Here is a 20096-nt window from a genome sequence, read left to right as displayed (position 1 = left end):
CATATTTTAACAAATTTACCCTTCTTTAAATAATGGATTATCAGGATTTCTAGTGTTGCTGATAGTTTTAAAGATATGGAGCTCCGAATAAAATAAATAAATAAATGAATAAAAAAAATTGTTGAACGGTTTGAAACAGCCGCTAATTTTTATTTCCCCTAACTATACTGGGCAGACTTATCAATTATTACTAGTAATATATAGTTATCATTAAAGTTATAAAAAATTGAGGTGGAATAACTAACTTTCTGTCCTCTCCCTCTTCTTCTCTTACACTAATACGAGGGTGGTTTGAAAAGTTCTCGGAATGTACTAGAAAAAAGTATCTTACCTCGGTGGAACTGCTTTTATTTTTCAACATAGTCTCCATGTAGAATAATGAATTTGGTCTTGCGATGTTCCAATGCCTTGATCCCATCTCGAAAATGAGATTCCTCCAGGCCTGCAAAATACCTCTCCAATTCGGCTGTCAGTTCTTCCGTTGTATGAAATCTCCGTCCACCTAAAATTTTCAGCTTGAGGAAGAGATGAAAGTCTGATGGTGCCAAATCAGGTGAATAAGGGGGATGCGTTAACAATTCGTACCTCAGTTCATGAAGTTTTGCCATAGCAATAGAACTTGTGTCCGGGCGGGCGTTGTCCTGATGAATGATGACTTTTTTTCCTTGCCAAACCAGGCCTTTTGTTCACGTATTTTTTCTTGTAGTTGGTTTAGGAGGTTTACGTAATATTGCTCCGTATATTGTTTGGCTAGTAGGAAGATAATCTATCAGCAGAATGCTTTTGCATCCCAGAAACTGAGTCCATGAGCTTTTCAGCCGAACGTACTGCCTTTGCTTTTTTTGGTGGTGGTGACTTTGTGGCCTGTTTCCACTGCTTTGACTGCTGTTTTGTCTCTGGGGTACAGTAGTGGACCCATGTTTCATGTGTAGTCACAAACCGGCGCAAAAAATCTTGTTGGTTGCGCTGAAAACTGGCCAGATTTTGTTCGGACATTTCCAATCTGGTGCGTTTATGGTCCAATGAATTTAATGAGCCGTGGCTAGTTTTTTGTCATCTTGCGGATAATTTTTTCATTCTTAATTCTTCAGTTAAAATGTGATATACCCGTTTGGATGACATCCCTACAGCTTCAGCAATTTCACGCACTTTCAGTCGACGATCTTCCATGACCTTTTTATGAACTTTTGAGATAAATTCTCGAAGCACTTTTTGGCCGTCCACTAAACGGATCATCAGCTTTCCCGACCAAATTTAAACTCGCTGGTCCACTTGGCAGCATTTGAATATGAAGGAGCCGTGTGTCCTGAAAGTTGGCATGAATTTCCTTTGCTTTCATACCTTTCTTTACAAACTACTTAATCACTGTTCCAATGTCAGTTTTTTCCATTGTCACAAATCACTACGCATAAAACAACAAGTCGTCACTACCACTCACGCTACGGGTTCACTCACAAAGGATGTGTGATTATTGCGTGGGAACCTCGTTGCTCTAGTACTGACATCTAGCGGTGATTCCGAGAACTTTTCAAACCACCCTCGTATTTATTGAAAAGTAATAATTCTAGTAAGATATCATTATATTAATTTTTTATAGATAATTATAACATCAATGGGGCCAATTTAAAATGTTTATTTCTAACACGTGGAAATAAAAATATAGTGATAATACTAAAGAAAAAAAATTGTGTTTCTTGCTCTTGAACGATTTAGGGTTATTAGCGGCTCTTTTACGTGATTTTTAAGACTTGAAGGCCCTACAGACAGTATTCTTATTTACCTGCAACCAAATGTTGTCTGTATGAAGGTCACGATGCCGGTCACGAATATCATAGTGGATATGATACTTCCTCGGTCCAAGTCATCTTCCTTCATACACAGTGCTGGTGTCAATATGAACGGTATAGACACGATCGCTCCTATCATTGTGAGGTAGTGCTGAAGTAAAAAAATATTTAATTAATATAAATAGCAAGAATTAAAAATAAAAATTGTTCAAATTATTAGGTTTAATGAAAATGTGTCAAAATTACAAGGCTAATAACCTCATTCAGAATTTGTATGCAGTTCTAGTAATTGTTCAAATGTCTCCGAAATAATGCATGAAAACAAACTTAAACACATATTTATTTTGCATATTTTTACATGAATGCATAAATTGAGGATAAGCACCAAAAATGAGGGATAACCCTGTTAGTCAGAAAATGAAAAAATTATAATGATATGATAACATGTATATATTATATAACTGTAATATTATTATACATTGGATTAGTGTTTTTTTTTTTTTTTTTTTTTATAACTACGTAAGTTGTTACTTTAACCTGATGATATCATGTATATATTATATAACTGTAACATTATTATTCACAACGTTAAGTTGTTACTTTAACCTGATGATATCATGTATATATTATATAACTGTAGTATTAAAATTAATTGGATTTGTGTTTTTTAAAAAATATTTTTATTATAACAACGAAAGTTGATACATCTACCTGGGCCCTGTTTCATAATAAAGTACGAACTAATACTATTAGTCTTGTAGATTTATCTTAATTCAATTACACAGACTTGTACAATAGTAACTAGTACATTAGTATTTTTTAATTCCTGTAATATCACTAATAGTCATCCCTATCTGGAAAAAAATAAGTATTTGTATTATTACCACACTAGTTTCTACACTTGTAATATGGACTAATACTATTAGCTTTCATTATGAAACAGGGCCCAGATCATAACATGTACATATATAGTAATTAACTTAAGCATTATTAATCATTAGATTTCTTGGTTTTATTATTATATTTTATTATGAAAACGTAAGTTGTTACTTTAACCTGACCATAACATGAATATAGAAAATAACTGGAGCATTATTATTTACTGGATTTATGGGTTTTATATTCCATTTAACTAAAACCTCAATGTATTTTTCCTCACTACAGCCACTGGTTAGAATTTGGTATCACTCATTTAGCGCTGATAAATGATAGGAAATTGTAATCTATGACTGTTGCGTGGGAAAATCCATTGAAATTTTTGCATAAAAAAATGCAAATAAATGCAATAAAAATCACCCTAATCCAACTTATTTATTATTTTTTAATTATATACCGTATACAGGTCAGGTTGATATAACAACTTACGACTTTTATTAGTGAATAATTATTTACTAAAGGAAAAATATGAAAAATGTAAAATACAGGCAACAATGACGTTTTGTTTCGTGGAAGCCATTTAAAAACTAGATTGTCTGTCAACTCAGATAAGATGCTTTTTTTGAAATGTAACCGCATTGGAATACTTCTTTTTTATTTACCTGCATGAAGTACCACTGATGTTTGGAGTTCTGACCAGACACATTATAGATTGAGGGGTTTTTGCCGAAAATAAAGTATAGTATATCTATATGATATTGTTCAGTCCAAAGGCCTGAGGTTTTAGGTTTTGAAGGGGTTTAAGATGGGAGACCCATTTAATTATATTAAAGTGACATGGAGCGCTATCTACTGACACAGGAAACTTTTAGAATTGGCGGTATCTAAGAGGAACGCTAACCAAAAACTAGAGAGGTCCAGCTAAGCAGAGAACAGAGGGTGACACCGAGGGCACACAGCCCGGAGGTCGGCCTATAAGAAGGCAGCAAAACAGAATAAGTGACGAACCACCTCCTCACAACACCAGCGCTCTCTCTGCGGCTTAAACTGAGAATTTTTTTTCTTATTTTCAAAATCCTCTTTATTTATGTATAATTACAATTACAAATATAAAATATAATACGTAGTATATATACAAATTGTGAGGTGTTGGGGCACATCCCGTTTCAAAACTAGAACTTAAAACAACTTCGTTGTTACAGAATTCTGATAGCTCTGCAGCTTTTCGAGCGTTGTTTGGTAGAGATGACGCAGCAGTGGTGCACCATAGAGCAGAGTCGGTCGGATTATAGCCTTGTAGATTTGCAGCTTCAGCCTTAGTGAGCGTTGTGGGGATTTCAGGAGATGTAAGAGCCTGTAGCTCTTCTGGCGGGCCAGCTTAAGTCTGTCTCGAACGTGACTAGAGAAGGTGAGGTGGCTATCCAATGTGACGCCCAGGTAGAGAATGGAGTTGGAGATCCGCTGGTCGACTTCATCTACTTTGAATGTGGTAGGCAGTGGTTTCTTTCCCGTTTGGAACGACATCACTATGTCGTCCGTCTTAAACTGAAAATCCTGAGGCTGGCACTTTTATACGGGGTACCACTCTCCGATGGCACGCAGCGCCACCTTCTGGGATTTCAGGACAGTATGCTGCAGAAGATGGTCCGCACTACATCGTGGAAGAGGAAGAAGCCTCCGAACTACATCAGCTCCTCGATCTGTCCACAGTACCAGAGTTCATTGGTCGGAGGCATGTCAAGTTCTTTGACTCCCTCAAACCTCTGACCAATCCACTCTTTTAAACATTGACACTAGCGCCCCCTCCAGTGCGTTGGCAAGACCTACATCACCGTAGCCAATGAAACCCACAAGTGACAGAGACACATATTTAGTTTTAGTGTCAAGTTCTAGTTTAAAAACGAGATGTGTCCCAACACCTCACACAACTCAGAAATTAACCACCAGCACAATTTAATTATATCAAATCAGTCATTCCTTAGAATGGAGCTCGGCTCTAGTAAAAGGAACTAGTGCAGATTAACAGTATATTTATATTATACTTGTTTTATTTTATTTTTGTTTATTAAACTTATTTTTAGGGGTTTGGAAAAATAAATAAATAAAAAAAATAAATAAAAAAAATAAATATAAAAAAATAAATAAGTGATTCTCTCAACATGGACTTATGATCGTTTACACTAAGTGAGCATCTTTCATCTTCTAATTAACACGAACTGGTGCCCCATCATCTCATCTCAGCAATATAACTTCCCAAAAATCTAAATTTACATGAAATAGCTAACATTATTATATTAAATATATATATATATATAGTTGACTGTAAAACATAAATATAAGAAGATGGTCAGGGTTGCGGTCAAAAAAGTTCAAATAGTTTCATATGAAAAAAAGTCAAAATAGTACAATTAGTTTAAACAGCAGTTTAACCTATCGCTTTGAACAGCCCTGATGAAGCCCTGGAAGGTGGGACGAAACGTCGGACATTAAATAGTATTTTTTTTTTTTTTTTACCGCAACCCTGACCATCTTATATTTTAATTATTATATTAATTTTGGCTTACCCCCTCTCTCTATAAATTATTTCAATTAATCTCTCAATATATTCTCTAATTTCAATATCTTTTTTTATTTTATAACTAAATCCCTTTTGAAATGGATTACAAGTTGATTCAGGTATCACTCCGCCATAAACTGGAATTTGGACTTTCTGATCAAAACACATATTATGATGGCAACGTGACTCTATCTTTATTATACTAGTGGGTTTTTTTGCCAGAAATCCATCAAATGTTTATTTAATTTATAAATTGTTGTTTTTTTCTTTTCTTCACATATTTTTAAACTTTTCAATGCTTATGATTATACTTTTTTACAGCTTAAAAATCCATCTGCTACGAAACAATCAAAACTTGATTATGTATTATTTTCGTCATTAATGCATAAAACAATATTATAATCAGGATTATAATATTTACGTTTAAAGCTAATTCTTAATCAAGCTTACAGTCCTTGCAACTCAATACAATTCTCATAAAATAAACATTCTCACAAAAAATTATTAAATATGAATCAAAAAGATTCAAGTAAAAATCTTTTGAACCACATTAATTAATTTTAATTTACTTTATTAATAATTATTAAATTTATTGAATAATAAAAGGATTATTATTATTTAATAATAAAAGGACAAAATATGAGTGAAAAACTTCTTAATTATTCTTTTTTTCTCACAGTAATGTAAGTTATTATTGATATAATGATAATAATGTGCTATTAATAAAATAAATCTCTTATAAAATATTAAATTAAGTGTTGTAGATATAAAAATTCCTAGAAAACAATAACCTCAATAAACAATAACAGTAGAGAACAATTATTTTTTTACAAATGCTTACAAGAGCTTTCTATTTGAAAAAAAGAAATTAATATTATTACTAGGGATAGGATTTTTATGTTTTCACATATTTTACCTGACCATGATATCTGCGATTCCTTACTAACTAAAGATGTTTCAAGACATTTCTGGCCAAAAGAAGCCATTTTTATTTCACATATTTTTTAAATATTTGGCCTTTTTTACATTCTTTTACATATTTTGTTGTAATTCACATATTTTCTAATATATGTGTTATTTTTAACATCTTTTTACGTATTTTTTCCTGAATCACATATTTCCTTAAATTATTTTTTCAATTGTAAATACATTTTCCGCAGCAACTACGTAAAATTCAAGAGAACGCAAGAAACTTAAAGATGAAATTAATCATTTATCATAAATAGTGCGTAAAAATTCTATATCTTCATCTTTGAACACAAATTAAAAGCATTGGCAATAATAAATTTTCACACAGAATTACATCGAGAATTTCTCAGAATCAATTAAAAAGAGCAAGGGTCTTATTTCTGTAGCATTTTCATTGAATTTGTTTGTGTACTCCTCTATCCATCTCTCTGTTTCCTCCCTTCCCATGGTCCTTTCTCATCCTTCCTCAAGTCAAAGGATTGCGCTTCCAAGTACAAATGTGAGTTTCCCAATGAAAATTTTACAACGAGTGGAGGAGTTATTTTGTGTGTGTTGTGGCAAGGCTGTGTCAATATCGCAACGCTCTCAGGTCAGCATATAAAAACTACTAAGCACCTGGAGAATCGTGAGAAAAGTATTTCGAGAAGGCAGACTTTCATTCCATCAGTTCTTTCCTCCTCTGATTCCACAGGTACCAATAGTATGTATTTAGATTTGTGCCAAACATTTGTTAGGGTAGAGATCCCCATCTACAAAATTAGCAATCCGGTCTTAAAAAACCTTTCTTGAGAAATACACATGCCGAGTAATGCCAAATGAAAGCACTTTAAGAAAAAATTATATACGAGGAGACTTTAACGGAAATTCGGAAAACAATTTCGGATGGGCCGATTTGGATTTCTGTGGACGAAACTACGGATATGGATGGGCGTTATATCACAAACATAATCGTTGGCAGACTATGTGTTGAGGCACCTTCAAAATTCTATTCGCTGAATTGTGAAATCATCTAAAAATGTAACCATGAAACGATTGCAAGATTTGTCATCCAATCTATGATTGTTCTTTGGCCTATGGGCATCACTCATGGTAAAGTTTTGTTGTTTTTGTCAGACGTAGCACCTTACATGAATAAAGCTGGCAATGCCCTTAAAGATTTTTATCCTAAGATAGTTCATTTGACATGCCTGGCACACGCATTTCATGTCCAATTGTAGACAAACTTGTGTCTACAGTAAAAAAAATGTTTTTGAAGGCTCCTAGTCGTATTACTATTTTTGAAGATACACGCCCTGACTTAGCTTTACCACCGGAACCCGTGATAACACGATGGGACACCTCGCTTGATGCTGCCCAATATTATTGTTTAAATTTTGAAAAAATTAAAAACATAATATCAAAACTGAATGTTGACGCCACTACAGTAGAGAAAGTGAACAACTTGTTAACAATTAGTTAACTCAATAAAGACTGATTTGGCTTACGTAAGTGCAAACGAGGTATTTTTATCCAACACAATTACAAAATTAGAAAAAAAGGACTTTCCACTGACGCAAAATTTAAAGACTTTGAACGAAGCAATAGAAAGACAGGAAAATATAGGTGGTGAAAACGGAGAAGTCATAAAGAAAAAAGTACAGGACGTGATAAAAAAAAATCCGGGATATAAAATCATTGAATCCATTGGAGTCATTCTCCACCGAACTAGATGCAATGGAAATAGCTTCATTTAAGTATGCCCCTATAACATCAATAGATGTTGAAAGATCTTTTAGCCGGTACAAGTCCATTCTACGGTCAAACCGACGAAGATTTTTATTTGAAAATTTAAAAATGCATTTAATCTACAATAATTTTGTAACCGACCCTGCTGATTAATTGGTTTCTTCCAAAGTTTTCAATATTTTCTAGTTTTTTCTTTTTCTTTTTAATAAGCATTATTATTTATTTCCATTTAGAATTTGTTCATAATTCATTCTGAGTAATTAATAATAAATTACAATTACTAATTACTGTCTTGTTATTGAACTGCTTTGTTTTCTTTAATTACATTTTTTTGTACATATTTTAACATAATTTCTTTAAAATATTATTCATATAATATATAATAAATACATATTTATGTAACTTTTTTTAAGTTATAAAATTACTAATTAATTAGTAATTTATTTAGTTGAATAATACAAAATTTATAAATACATATATATTATTTACATATTTTTTTAAATATTTGACATTTCATATTTCAGATTTTTGAGCACATCAAAATCCTATCCCTAATTATTCCTAATGTGTAGATGAATATATATTTATTAAATAAAAAAGAATGAATCCTACTGAAAAAACAAAGAACCACAATAAAGTTGTTTATAGGAATATTATTAATATAATATAAATTAGTTTTTTTTTTTTGTTTTTTTTTCCCGGCCAAGACTCCCATTGGAGTCCTATACTGCCTAACCATGGTTGGGGGTCAAAGTTCTTCATTTTGTGGGACCGCCACTCAATGAAAATAGTCAACGTCCCAGGCCGGATTCGAATCGGCACCGCCAATAGACATCAACAAATTGGTAAGACTGTGTCTTAACCACTGAGCTATGGGCGGCCCATAAATTAGTTTAATTTAACATAAAATTATCAGGAAATCAATTAAAAATGATAGTTGTTTTACATCGATTATTATTAGCACTTTTCTCACTGATTAATAAGATTTATGTAAACTAATACATACGAAGTAAATAGAATTTATGTATTTAGTAAAAAAGCTAATTTTAAATTATATTAAAGTAGTTAGTAAAATCATTCTTACCTGAAGAGCCATGAATATAGATAGGTACCAAGGCGGTACGTCATCTATACCATAGGTTATTTCTATATTGTACTCGCTCTCATCCTGTGTCTTGTTCTTTGCATCATTTTTGAGATCGATCAAATTGAGTACCTTAAAAAAAAACAAACAGATTAATTAACAATCCAAAATTACTAATTAATTAAAATATAAAGAATCACAGAAATGCTGAATAATTTAGAGTAAAATAATTTATAATTTTACAAAAATTCATTGCTTAACGCAAAAGGTGGGTATGAGAGATAGTCATAATTATTTTTATACTTTTTCTATACAAATTGAATACAGTCTAAAAAAAAAAAAAAGTCGCAAATAAATTAGAACACCAAAATATAAGACAAATAAATATCGCTACATCTTATACCAAATCATTCAAGCAATAAAGTGAATTTAATACATTACTTATTCATTTACTTACTTGAAAATGAATTATACAACCCCCCCCCCAAAAAAAATCTAAAAAATAAATACAACACCAAAACATAAGGCAAATAAATATTGATACATTTTCTATCAAATCATACTCCCAATAAAGTAAATTTAACACGGTTCTTATATGGGGTAGTAAAATAAGTTCGTAGCGTTTTTCAATATTTCACTTTAATCCTCTCTGTGTTTATAAAATCGTGTTTACATGGTCAATAATATTTAAATATTTTATTAGTTAAGGTGCTTTTATGCGTCAGTTTTAACTGAGATTCCTTATCTTTAAGTGGTATTTTGCTTGCTCACAATGGAAGGGAAAAAAATTCATTTTCGTCATTTAATGATTTTTATTTCCGAAAAGGAAAATCCGCTGCACAGACGGTTAACAAAATTTGCAGTGTGTATGGCGACGATGCCTTAGGAGAAAGCACCGTCCGTAAGTGGTTTGCTCGGTTCAGAACCGAAAATTTTGACTTCGAAGACGCAAAGCGCTCGGGTCGTCCTTCAACTATTGATGATGACCAAATTCAAGCATTGGTCACAGACAACCTTCACTCTACGACACGGGATATCGCAGAAACGCTTAACATATTGTGCACGCAAGTGGCTCAAATCATTTGGGAGCTGCGGGATATGTTTCTCCAAGTGATATATGGGTTCCTCACAATTTTATGGAAAAGAATTTATTGGACCGCATATCCATTATCGATTCCCTTCTGTTGATGGTCCATTTTTTCCACCCACCCTTAAAAAATTTCTTAACGGGAAACACTTTAATTAGCTCGAGGACTGCAAAACGCACATAGTGGAGCTCATTGGGCAAAAATTTGAGAAGTTCTGGGAGATCAGAATTAAAAAATTAGCTGAAAGATAGCAACATGTAATAGACCAAATGGGACATATATAATTGATTAAAAATATTTACAAGAATCTGAAGTTTTTATTGAAATCACCAGTAAAAAACGCTACGAACTTATTTTACAATCCAATACATTTATTTAAATAGCAATAGATTATACAACCAAAAATAATATAAGTTATATAGATAGGTCATATAGATTGCAGGAAGATAGTTCGGGTGGCGGTCAATAAAGGTATCAAAATAACAAGAGAAAACTATTTATTGTTAACCAAAGTTTCGCCCCGCTTTGGAGGGTTTTGTCAGGACTATATGATAGTAGAAGAGATTAGAATGAATTTTTTTTTTTATTTATTTGTCATTTATGTTTTTTCGTCAACTGTTCTTCAATCAGACAGCCCTGACGAAGGCCTGCAAAATGGGACAACACGTTCAATAGTAAATAGTTTTCTTTTACTATTTTGATATCCTTATTGAACGCCACCCTGACTATCTTTCGACAATCTACTTTATATGGTCAACTATCTTCCAATAAGGTCATATACTTAATACATTCTTTTAACGTAATAAAGGTATTAACTATAGCTGTTGCCATTTTTCTCCCAACACATAGAACTATGAAGTTAAGTGGTTATACACTGAACTCCCTATAGTACAAGAGCCGGGAAGAAAAAAAGTCAGTTATTATTATTTGAACTTGACGAGTCTGCCAAGTATAGGTAGGGAGAATAAAAAATGGTGGCTAAATCAAAACATTAATAAAAATTAATTTTTCATTCAGAGCTCTATTTCTTTAAAACTATCAACAACACAAGAAAATTTAAGAGAACATTATTTAAAGTATCGTAAATCGCTAAAATATTAAACCTAATAGAGCTATTTACGTTCAATAGTTCTCGAGATACAGCTTTTTAAGAAGCAACATTTCATAAAAATGTACTGATAGATTAGTATTTAGCTAATTTATTTTGAGAAATCTATATCTCAGGAACTATGTCACGTATAGATGTCTATTAGCAGTCACATTAAAGATAGTTTAATTAATATTAAGTAGTTCCTAATGTTTATCTTCGTAGAAGTTGTAGTTTTCATGATACAGCTTTTTAAGAAGCAACATTTCATAAAAATGTACTGATAGATTAGTATTTAGCTAATTTATTTTGAGAAATCTATATCTCAGGAACTATGTCACGTATAGATGTCTATTAGCAGTCACATTAAAGATAGTTTAATTAATATTAAGTAGTTCCTAATGTTTATCTTCGTAGAAGTTGTAGTTTTCATGATATTTGCTAAAATAAAGTGATTTATAGTTGCTCGAACAATAAGTTTGATTTATGAAAAAATAAATCCCATGAACCCTTTGACATACAAATGTCTACCAGCACTCAAATTAAAGCTAGTTAAAGTTGTTTTAAAATAATTTATAACGTTAATCTTTATAGAATTAAAATTTTTCATGATATTTGACAAAATAAATTCACAAAATGTTAATTGCTAATTGTTTGGATAATATTTTTGATTTTTGAAAAAATTGTCTCTAGAATAAAATATAAGACGATAAGTATATATGTCTGCCAGCACTCAAAATGAAGGTAATGTAACTTACTATAAATTAGCTTGAAAACTACTATTCCTATGAAGATAAACGTCATAAACTACTTTATAGTCTATTAACCTAGCTTTAATTTGAGTGCTAATAGACATCTGTACGTCGAATGGTTTTGGAGATATAGATTTATCAAAATAAATTAAGTAATATTCCCTTAGGATTTCTTGTGTTGTTGGTAGTTTTAAAAATATAGCTCTAAAAGATTTTTTTAAAAGTTTTAAAACAGCCGCCATTTTTTATTCCCCCTACCTATATTTGACAGAATCATCAATTTTGACTACATAAATATACATAGCTTTCATTAAAGTAATAAAAAATTGGGATAAAATAACTGCCTTTTTTCTCCTCTTGGAATTTTGAACTACTACCAACTCATTAATCCATAGCTCATGGTAAATTAAATTATGGTTTATAGCTGATTGAAACCTTGCAAAGTCATTTTTTGTGAAACAATTATTTAGTTTTTCATTTACATAATATTCAGTTACATAAGTCGTCCTGAAAAGAAATTTCATTGTCAATTAAAATGCAATTGTTTTCAGTATTTTTTTGTATTAGTAGAACGTTATAAACTTTGAATAATGAAGCTCGAAAAATTAGAATTTTTTTAAAGGTAATTTTATTATATTTTTACCGAACCTCTATGAAACAATAAACAATGGGAATTCACTGAAAACAATTCAGAGTCCCAATTCTTTAACTCGTTGATTATCCCTGAATTGCTAAAAAAATGTTGGGACAAACATAATTTCTGCTACAGGATATTTTTTTTTACTATGTACCCGTTATTTATTAATTATTATATACAATTTACTACAAGGCAATAATCCATACATAGTACATTGTAAGAGGCGAGGTTGTACCCAGGATCAAAACTAGGAGGGGACAAACAGTTGCCTCAATCAGGTTGTGACATTTCAGCACGGAAAAGGCGAACGAAACTAAAATTTTAAGAAAATTATATATAATTGTCGCAATGATTAATTAATTATTACAATTAGTATTTGCTTGAAAAAAGTTAATTTTTATTAAATTAATGATTTTTTAACTTCTAGGGGAGGAGATGCCCCCCTCGCTGGGTACGCCCTTGTCACGGTGACTTTATATCTTACATTTGTGTGATTTGAATTTCCTTTTTTTTCTTCTTCCTTTTTTTATATTTATAGTTTTCAAACAGTAAGAAAATATTTTTAAAAACCTATGTTATAATAAGAAAAAATAAATAAATTATATCGTAATTAAACCTGAATTATAAATGATAGAGAAATGAAGAAATTATAAGCTTTGTTAAAAATTGACATATAAAAATTAAATAAATATTATATTAACAATTTAAGTATCAAGTTTAATTTATGTTAAGTCTAATAATATGTGTTAGGTCCGTTTGTGGGTGTATCTTTTTAGTGTTGTTTTGTCGTTGCCTCATATTGATTGTTTGAAGGGGTTGTCAGAAATGGTTATAAGAGAGAAAAAGTTTAGTTTCTTAAGTGTGTGCATTCTTTCTTTGTCAGGAGTTCTGCTATAGGTTTAGATTTTCTTATCCACTAATTTAATTTAAAAATATATACATATATCTGAAGATTTTATTATAATCCTTTCATTGTCTTTTAGTTTTTATTATACGGCGTATGTATTTATTTTTTTTGTTGCCAAAAATGTTGATTGCTAAATGATTGGCTAAAGTGTCCACCCTATAAGCCTAGAGGGCTTTTGCTTTTGCTTGTAATCCAGTAGTGGATTTTTTTTTAAATTTTATAATATTAACAAAAAAATGTTAGCAACAAACATACAAATATTAAAAATACTGGATCTAAAACTGATCCCTGCGGAACACCAGTATATTATCTGTTTGTAATAATAATTTTCGTCATTTAAAGAGAAATAAAAATATCTGTTGCTTGAGTAGCTTATTACAAGAATTAAATATTTCTTATTTATATACCTTTTGCCATACCCATAAATCTTTTCTATATCAGCTGAATAACAACAGGGAAATAAACATTCCATATATTTACCAAAATATCTTTTCTTTCACAATTTATATGTATTTGACTTATATTGACTGTGTTTTATTTAATAATTTTATATCCAATTTTCTTCAATTTAGGATGCCTCTAAAAATCAACATCACTATTTATTAAGTTAGTTTAATCTTTCTTTTAGTTTCAGCAATTGGTAGTACAGAAAAATGGATTGAATCCTTAATTCAGGATTGTTAGAATTAAAGAAAAAAAAATGGCTAACTGATGAAGCAGAAAGGATGAAAGTATGATTTTTTAAATTTTGTATTTAATTTTATTGTAACAATATCAAAAATGACATTTTTTTAAGGAATATCATACATTTCACTTTAAAGAAAGTAAATAGCATTTAAAAAAAAAAAAAAATATGAAATCAGGGTAACACCTTTATCTGGATCTAATTTTAACTTTTATTCCCAACTGTAGCGACGCTATATAACAGAAACCGGCCGTTCTAAAATCGTTAGTACTTCCCGCCAAGACGAAGAGCTTCAATTCATGTCCCCTTGGAGCACCACTTATATCCTTAATCAAATATTATATAGATTTATTTCTTTAAATGTAAACAATTTTTTTAATATAAACGTGTAAATAGCATTATAATTGTAAATATGTAGAACCAATAAATAAAGTTTGCCAAGGGAAATATACTGAATCACAAATAAGTAAGTTCTCACCAGCCTTTGTAGAGTTAATAGAATCATTATCCCATCGATAGTAAGACGTTCAGTATATTATCTCAAGCTATTATTTTTCAAAAATGAATTTCTTAATTCACATTTGCTCCTTTCTCATCGTCTATCTTTCATAGGCTCCAGCGGCTAGCTACCCTCCAGGCTTTCATATCCCCTTCGTATTTACAGGTATAGTACCCGGTAGAACAAAGGTACCTTCCAGCATGACCTGGCGGCTGGCTGCCTTCCATGCTTGCATACCTCCTTCGTACCTACAGGAATAATACCCAGTAGGACGAGGTTACCATCATTTGAGAAATTACGGCTGTCACTCGTTAGTCTCACCCTGTCTAATCACCTTACCTCTATATATTGTACATGCAATGTCGAGCCCTTCTGGTCAAGCATACAAAATATATCTATCGGAATCAGAACAATTTCAATCACCTGGACAAAACTATGTAACTAAATCTAAATGTCTTTATGAAATGTTTATATGTATTTAAAGATATGAATTATTCTTCAAAGGCTCCCACTGTTTATGTTCTGGTCTTTTTTACCCTTTCACTTATCACAGAATGGAAATTATTAAGTTATAACTAAAAATAAAAAAAATGAAACGATGTGACCTTAGCTCCTTTAGGTTGTTTGCACAATTACAAAAATATTATAATATTGCTATTAAATTGTTATTCAATTATAAACAATTATTATTATAGAAAATACACTCTTATTCTCCAAAAAGTTTACTTATCTTGTTTTGATAATTTTTTCAACGACTTTTTCATTGAGGTTAAGCCGAGATATGCAGCTCTCTACTAATTCAGCTTATTATTACAGTGTTCAAAAATATATAATTTCAAATGTATGTTTATGTATAATTATAAGATATATGTGATAAACCATCATTCCTCCTAAACAATATTTGATTAATACATAATTTTGTGATATAGTGTATTTTTTATTCTAAGAACTTATTATTTTCTTTATGAAAGACATATTTCCAATGAATTATTATCTTATTAATCATACCACACCTTGTGTCAAATATAGAAAATTTTTCTTTTTACTGATATAGCACGTTTTTTGTATTCAATAAAATTGGAAAAAACGTGGTAGAATGTTTATATTGTTAAAAAAAGTTCTAATTACGAGGAGTTGAAAAAACGTTCTAACTTTAGGTTGGACTCATTTATATGCCCCTTAATAACTCTCAGAAAGAACCTGAAAGATCATCACTTCTTGGACCAGAAACATCTTTTCAATAAATACGTTATAATACAAGAGCCGAGGAGAAAAAAAAGTTATTTCACCCCAATTTTTTATTAATTTAATAAAAACTATGCATAATTACTAGTTGAGTCTCTTAGAATGGTTACATAATGTAGAGTTACATGGCTAGTAGAGTTACATAATTGATGAGTCTGCTTAAGTATGGGTAGGGGGATAAAAAATGGCGGCTGTTTCAAAACGTAAATTTTTTATTTTTCATTCGGAGCTCTATATCTTTAAAACTACTAACAATACTAGAAAGCTTAAGAGAACATCATTTAAAGTAGAGAAAATTTGCTAAAATATTAGACCTAATAAAACTATTTACGTTCAATAGTTCCCCTGTTATAGCTTTTTAAATAGCAATAGTTCTTAAAATAATTCTTTTGTAAATGAAGCTTTGCCCAAACTACTATTAATCAATTTATTTGAGCAAATATCATAAAAAAATACTACTTCTACGAAGATAAACGTCATAAACTACATTATACTAGCTTTAATTTGAGTGCTAATAGACATCTGTACGTCGAATGGTTTTTGAGGTATAGATTTCTCTAAATAAATTCACTAACTTCTGATTTTTCAGAGCATTTTTTAAAGAAATGTTGCTATTTAAAAAGCTATATTTCGGAAACTATTGAACATAAGTAGCTCTATTAGGGCTCATGTTTTAGAAAATTTACTCTATTTTAAATGATGTTTTCTCAATGTTTCTAGTGTTGGTGGTAGTTTTGAAGTTATAGAGCTCCGAATGAAAAATCAATTTTTTGTTAACGTTTTCAAACCGCGGCCATTTTTTATTCCTCCCAACCAAAACTTGACAACTCATCAATTTTCATTATTTATTATACATAGTTTTCATTACAATTATCAGAAATCAGAGTAAATTAACTGCCTTATTTCCCTCCTTGGGCTCTGTACTATGTGGGTTCGATTACCACCTGGGGCAGTGATTATTTATTTTTCGGCGGTCCCGAATCATAACACTCCCACTTTGGTTAGTACGCGACGGTAAATCTGGTAGCCGCCAGTTGTGGCAAAAAGGACCATGAGGCCCACTTGCCGGACTAGCTCCCCCACCAAATATCAATACCAATGCTAAACCTTATCGATTGGTTGTTTATAAGCAACCCATACCTCGATAAGTGATATTCTGTGCCATATTAAATCAGTGCTTAATTTAAATAATATTTGGTAATATTTTTTTTATTTGTGCTGACGTTTCGACCTGAATTTCAGACCTTCATCAGGACTGAAAACAAAAAAAGTGATAACTACTATAATCCCGAGTATATTGTATATATACTCCTATATTCAGAAAATGCACTCGATTATATTTTAAAAGTTCTGGAGATTCCGGGCTTTCGCTTACCTCATACCCTAGCAAAAGAGGTGGTCTCTTTTGTGACGTCTCCCCTTGTATCATCATCTAGAAATGTGTGCAAAGAGGAGGTGATTTTGACGCCCTTGGAATAGTTCATACGCGCCTGACCCATGGTTATTTTATAGCCCGCAATTCTTTACCTGTATGCCAGACTTGCGGAACAGGACTTATGTTAAACACATTTTGACTGAATGCCCAGCATATAACTCCCTCAAATCTTTATATAATGTACCAGCGGATCTCCATTCCATTTTGCAGGATAACTAACAAACCGTGAATAAACTTTTTGAGATTCTCCATCATTCGAAGCTCTACCATAAAATTTAATCAAATCTTACCTCAGGTCCCCATGTTGCAATAGTTTCACATTTCAATATAATCGTAGCCATGAATCCGGACTCCTTCCCCCGTGCAGAGGTACAGCCCAAAAAGTTTAAATTACAAGTATAGCCTTCGCTGTTTAGGAAATTAAGGCAATAATGATGCATATGTGGTTGGTGCATTAAAATAATTTAAAAAAGAGGAGGTATAAAAGAAAGATCGTTGGTGTCTGAAGTGGTAAGAATTTGATGAACGATATGGAGTTAATCTTGATCCTTGTTTGTTGTTTATTTATTGTTGCTTAAAGGCGTAAAACCCTCTGCTCATCAACGCCTATGACATGCTATTATGATGAAGCTACAAACACAATAATAAAAAATATAATAATAAATAATAAATTTAAAAAAAAATAAATAAAAAAATTAAAATTAAAATGAAAATCGAAGAGGAGTTATAATTTAGAAAGAAGGCGATGTGCTTTTAAAAATTTAAACACTAATGTAACTTTAGCTTCCTCATCTGTCAAAGCTTCTGATAAATTTGGGGTCAGTCCTATCCTGTTCATTGTTGGCAAATAGTGAATACATTCTTCAAAAATATGTTTAATCGTGAGAACGGACTGACAATACTTGCAGGTTGGAGGTGGCAGTTTTCTGATCAGGTGAGAGTGCGTGAGGAGAGTATGACCTATTCTCAAGCGGGTTAGAGCAACTTCCTCCCTGCGGCTGTTGCGGTAAGATGTCGACCATGGTTTTACTGATCATTTGATTCCTTTTAATCAGAGTTGGGCAAAAATTATTCGATTGACAAGAGATGAATACTTTTTTATTCTAAGTTTTTATTCGATTGACGAGAGACGAATAAATTTTTATTCAAATAAAAATACGACTAAACAATCCGAATATTTTTTTATTCGAATATTTAAAATACTATTTCAATCGAATAAAAAATTAGTCGAATGAAAAATTATTCGAATACAAAATTAGTCGAATACATATTATTCGAATAAACATTTTATTTATTATTTTTTTTAATTCACTTATTTTTTACCACCTTTAATTTGAGTGTCCTATTTCACATACTCAGACGTGTACAAAACAAAAATGCTATCGATTTTAAGATCCCATATCGATTTATTTTAATTTTTTTTATTTCTAACATGTTATGGTCCCTTTATAGATTTTGAGGAATGCAAAATATGAAAATGATATCGATTTTAACATCTCGTATCGATTTATTTTTACTTTTCCGATTTCTAACATGTTAGGGTCTCTTTATACGTTTTGAAGATGCAGAATACGAAAATGATATCTATTTTGTGATCGATTATCGATTCATATGAACTTTTCTGATTTCTAACATGTTATGGTCTCTTTATGTGTTTCAATATATGCCAAAAATGAAAATGCTATTGATTTTATGACCGCGTATAGATTTAATTATCGCATTTCGATTTATTTTAACTTTCTTGATCCCGAACATGTTAGGGTCACTTTATATGTTTTGAGATATGTAAAAAATAAAAGTACTATCGATTTTAGTATCGCGTATGGATTTATTTTTACTTTTCTGATTTTTAAGACATTTAGGGTCACTTTATATGTTTTAAGATATGCAGAATATGAAAATGCTATCGATTTTAAGATCGCGTATCGATTTATTTTATCTTTCTTGATTTCTAACATGTTAGGGTCCCTTTACATGCCATGATATATGCAGAATATGAAAATGCTATCGATTTTAAGATTGCCTATAGATTTATTTGAACTTTCTTGATTTCCAACATGTTAGGGTCCCTTTATGTTTTGAGATATGTAGAATACGAAAATACTATAGATTTATTTGCATATTCTACGTATCCCAAAACATAGAAAGGGACCCTTATATGTTAGAAATCAGAAAAGTTAAAATTAATCTATACGCGATCATAAAATATTTTGACGTATAGTTGTAAGACAAAAAATGTCTTCTTTATACAAATACAAACGTATTCGGATGGTTAATCATTTAATTTTTTCGAATAAGAGATTTTGTTTTCTATAAAATGGACGAAAATAAAAGTATTCAAATGGTTATTCGAATTGTTTTGCCCGAATAATTGGTTATTCGTGTAAAATAATGACGAATAAAAAAGTAATCGGATGGTTAATCATATGTTTTGTATGAATAATTGATTATTCGTGTAAAATAATGACGAATGAAAAAGTATTCGGATGGTTAATCATATGTTTTTGTACGAATAATTGATTATTCGAGTCGAAAATTCACGAATAAAAAAGTATTCGTCTCTCGTCATTCGAATAATATTTGCCCAACTCTGCTTTTAATTTACTCGGGTTCCTTTCTTACTAATAGATTATTCCAAGTAAACCACAATGGTTCCTATTCATCCCTCTATTTTCAATCCGCTGGTGTTCCTCAAGGTAGTATTCTCGGTCCCATCCTCTACACCATCTATACAGCTGACATACCAACAACTCCTAACACTAT

At 31.1% G+C, this 20096-nt stretch overlaps 1 protein-coding gene across 1 annotated transcript in view; it reads right to left on the bottom strand.

The window, feature by feature from the left end:
* Positions 1-20096, bottom strand: part of LOC106685600 (solute carrier family 23 member 1) — a 73059-nt gene that overhangs the window by 31621 nt on the left and 21342 nt on the right. Inside the window, exons 2-3 of the mRNA XM_014428380.2 lie at positions 8999-9130; positions 1781-1938 (exon numbers count right to left, since the gene is read on the bottom strand). Coding sequence (XP_014283866.1) covers positions 1781-1938; positions 8999-9130 — 290 coding nt within the window. The remainder of the gene's footprint in view (positions 1-1780; positions 1939-8998; positions 9131-20096) is intronic.

The sequence above is a fragment of the Halyomorpha halys genome, unplaced genomic scaffold, assembly GCF_000696795.3.
Source record: "Halyomorpha halys isolate HHAL.00 unplaced genomic scaffold, Hhal_1.1 Scaffold715.1, whole genome shotgun sequence".
NCBI classification, from domain to species: Eukaryota; Metazoa; Arthropoda; class Insecta; order Hemiptera; family Pentatomidae; genus Halyomorpha; species Halyomorpha halys.
This window is presented reverse-complemented; position numbering and strand designations above follow the sequence as displayed.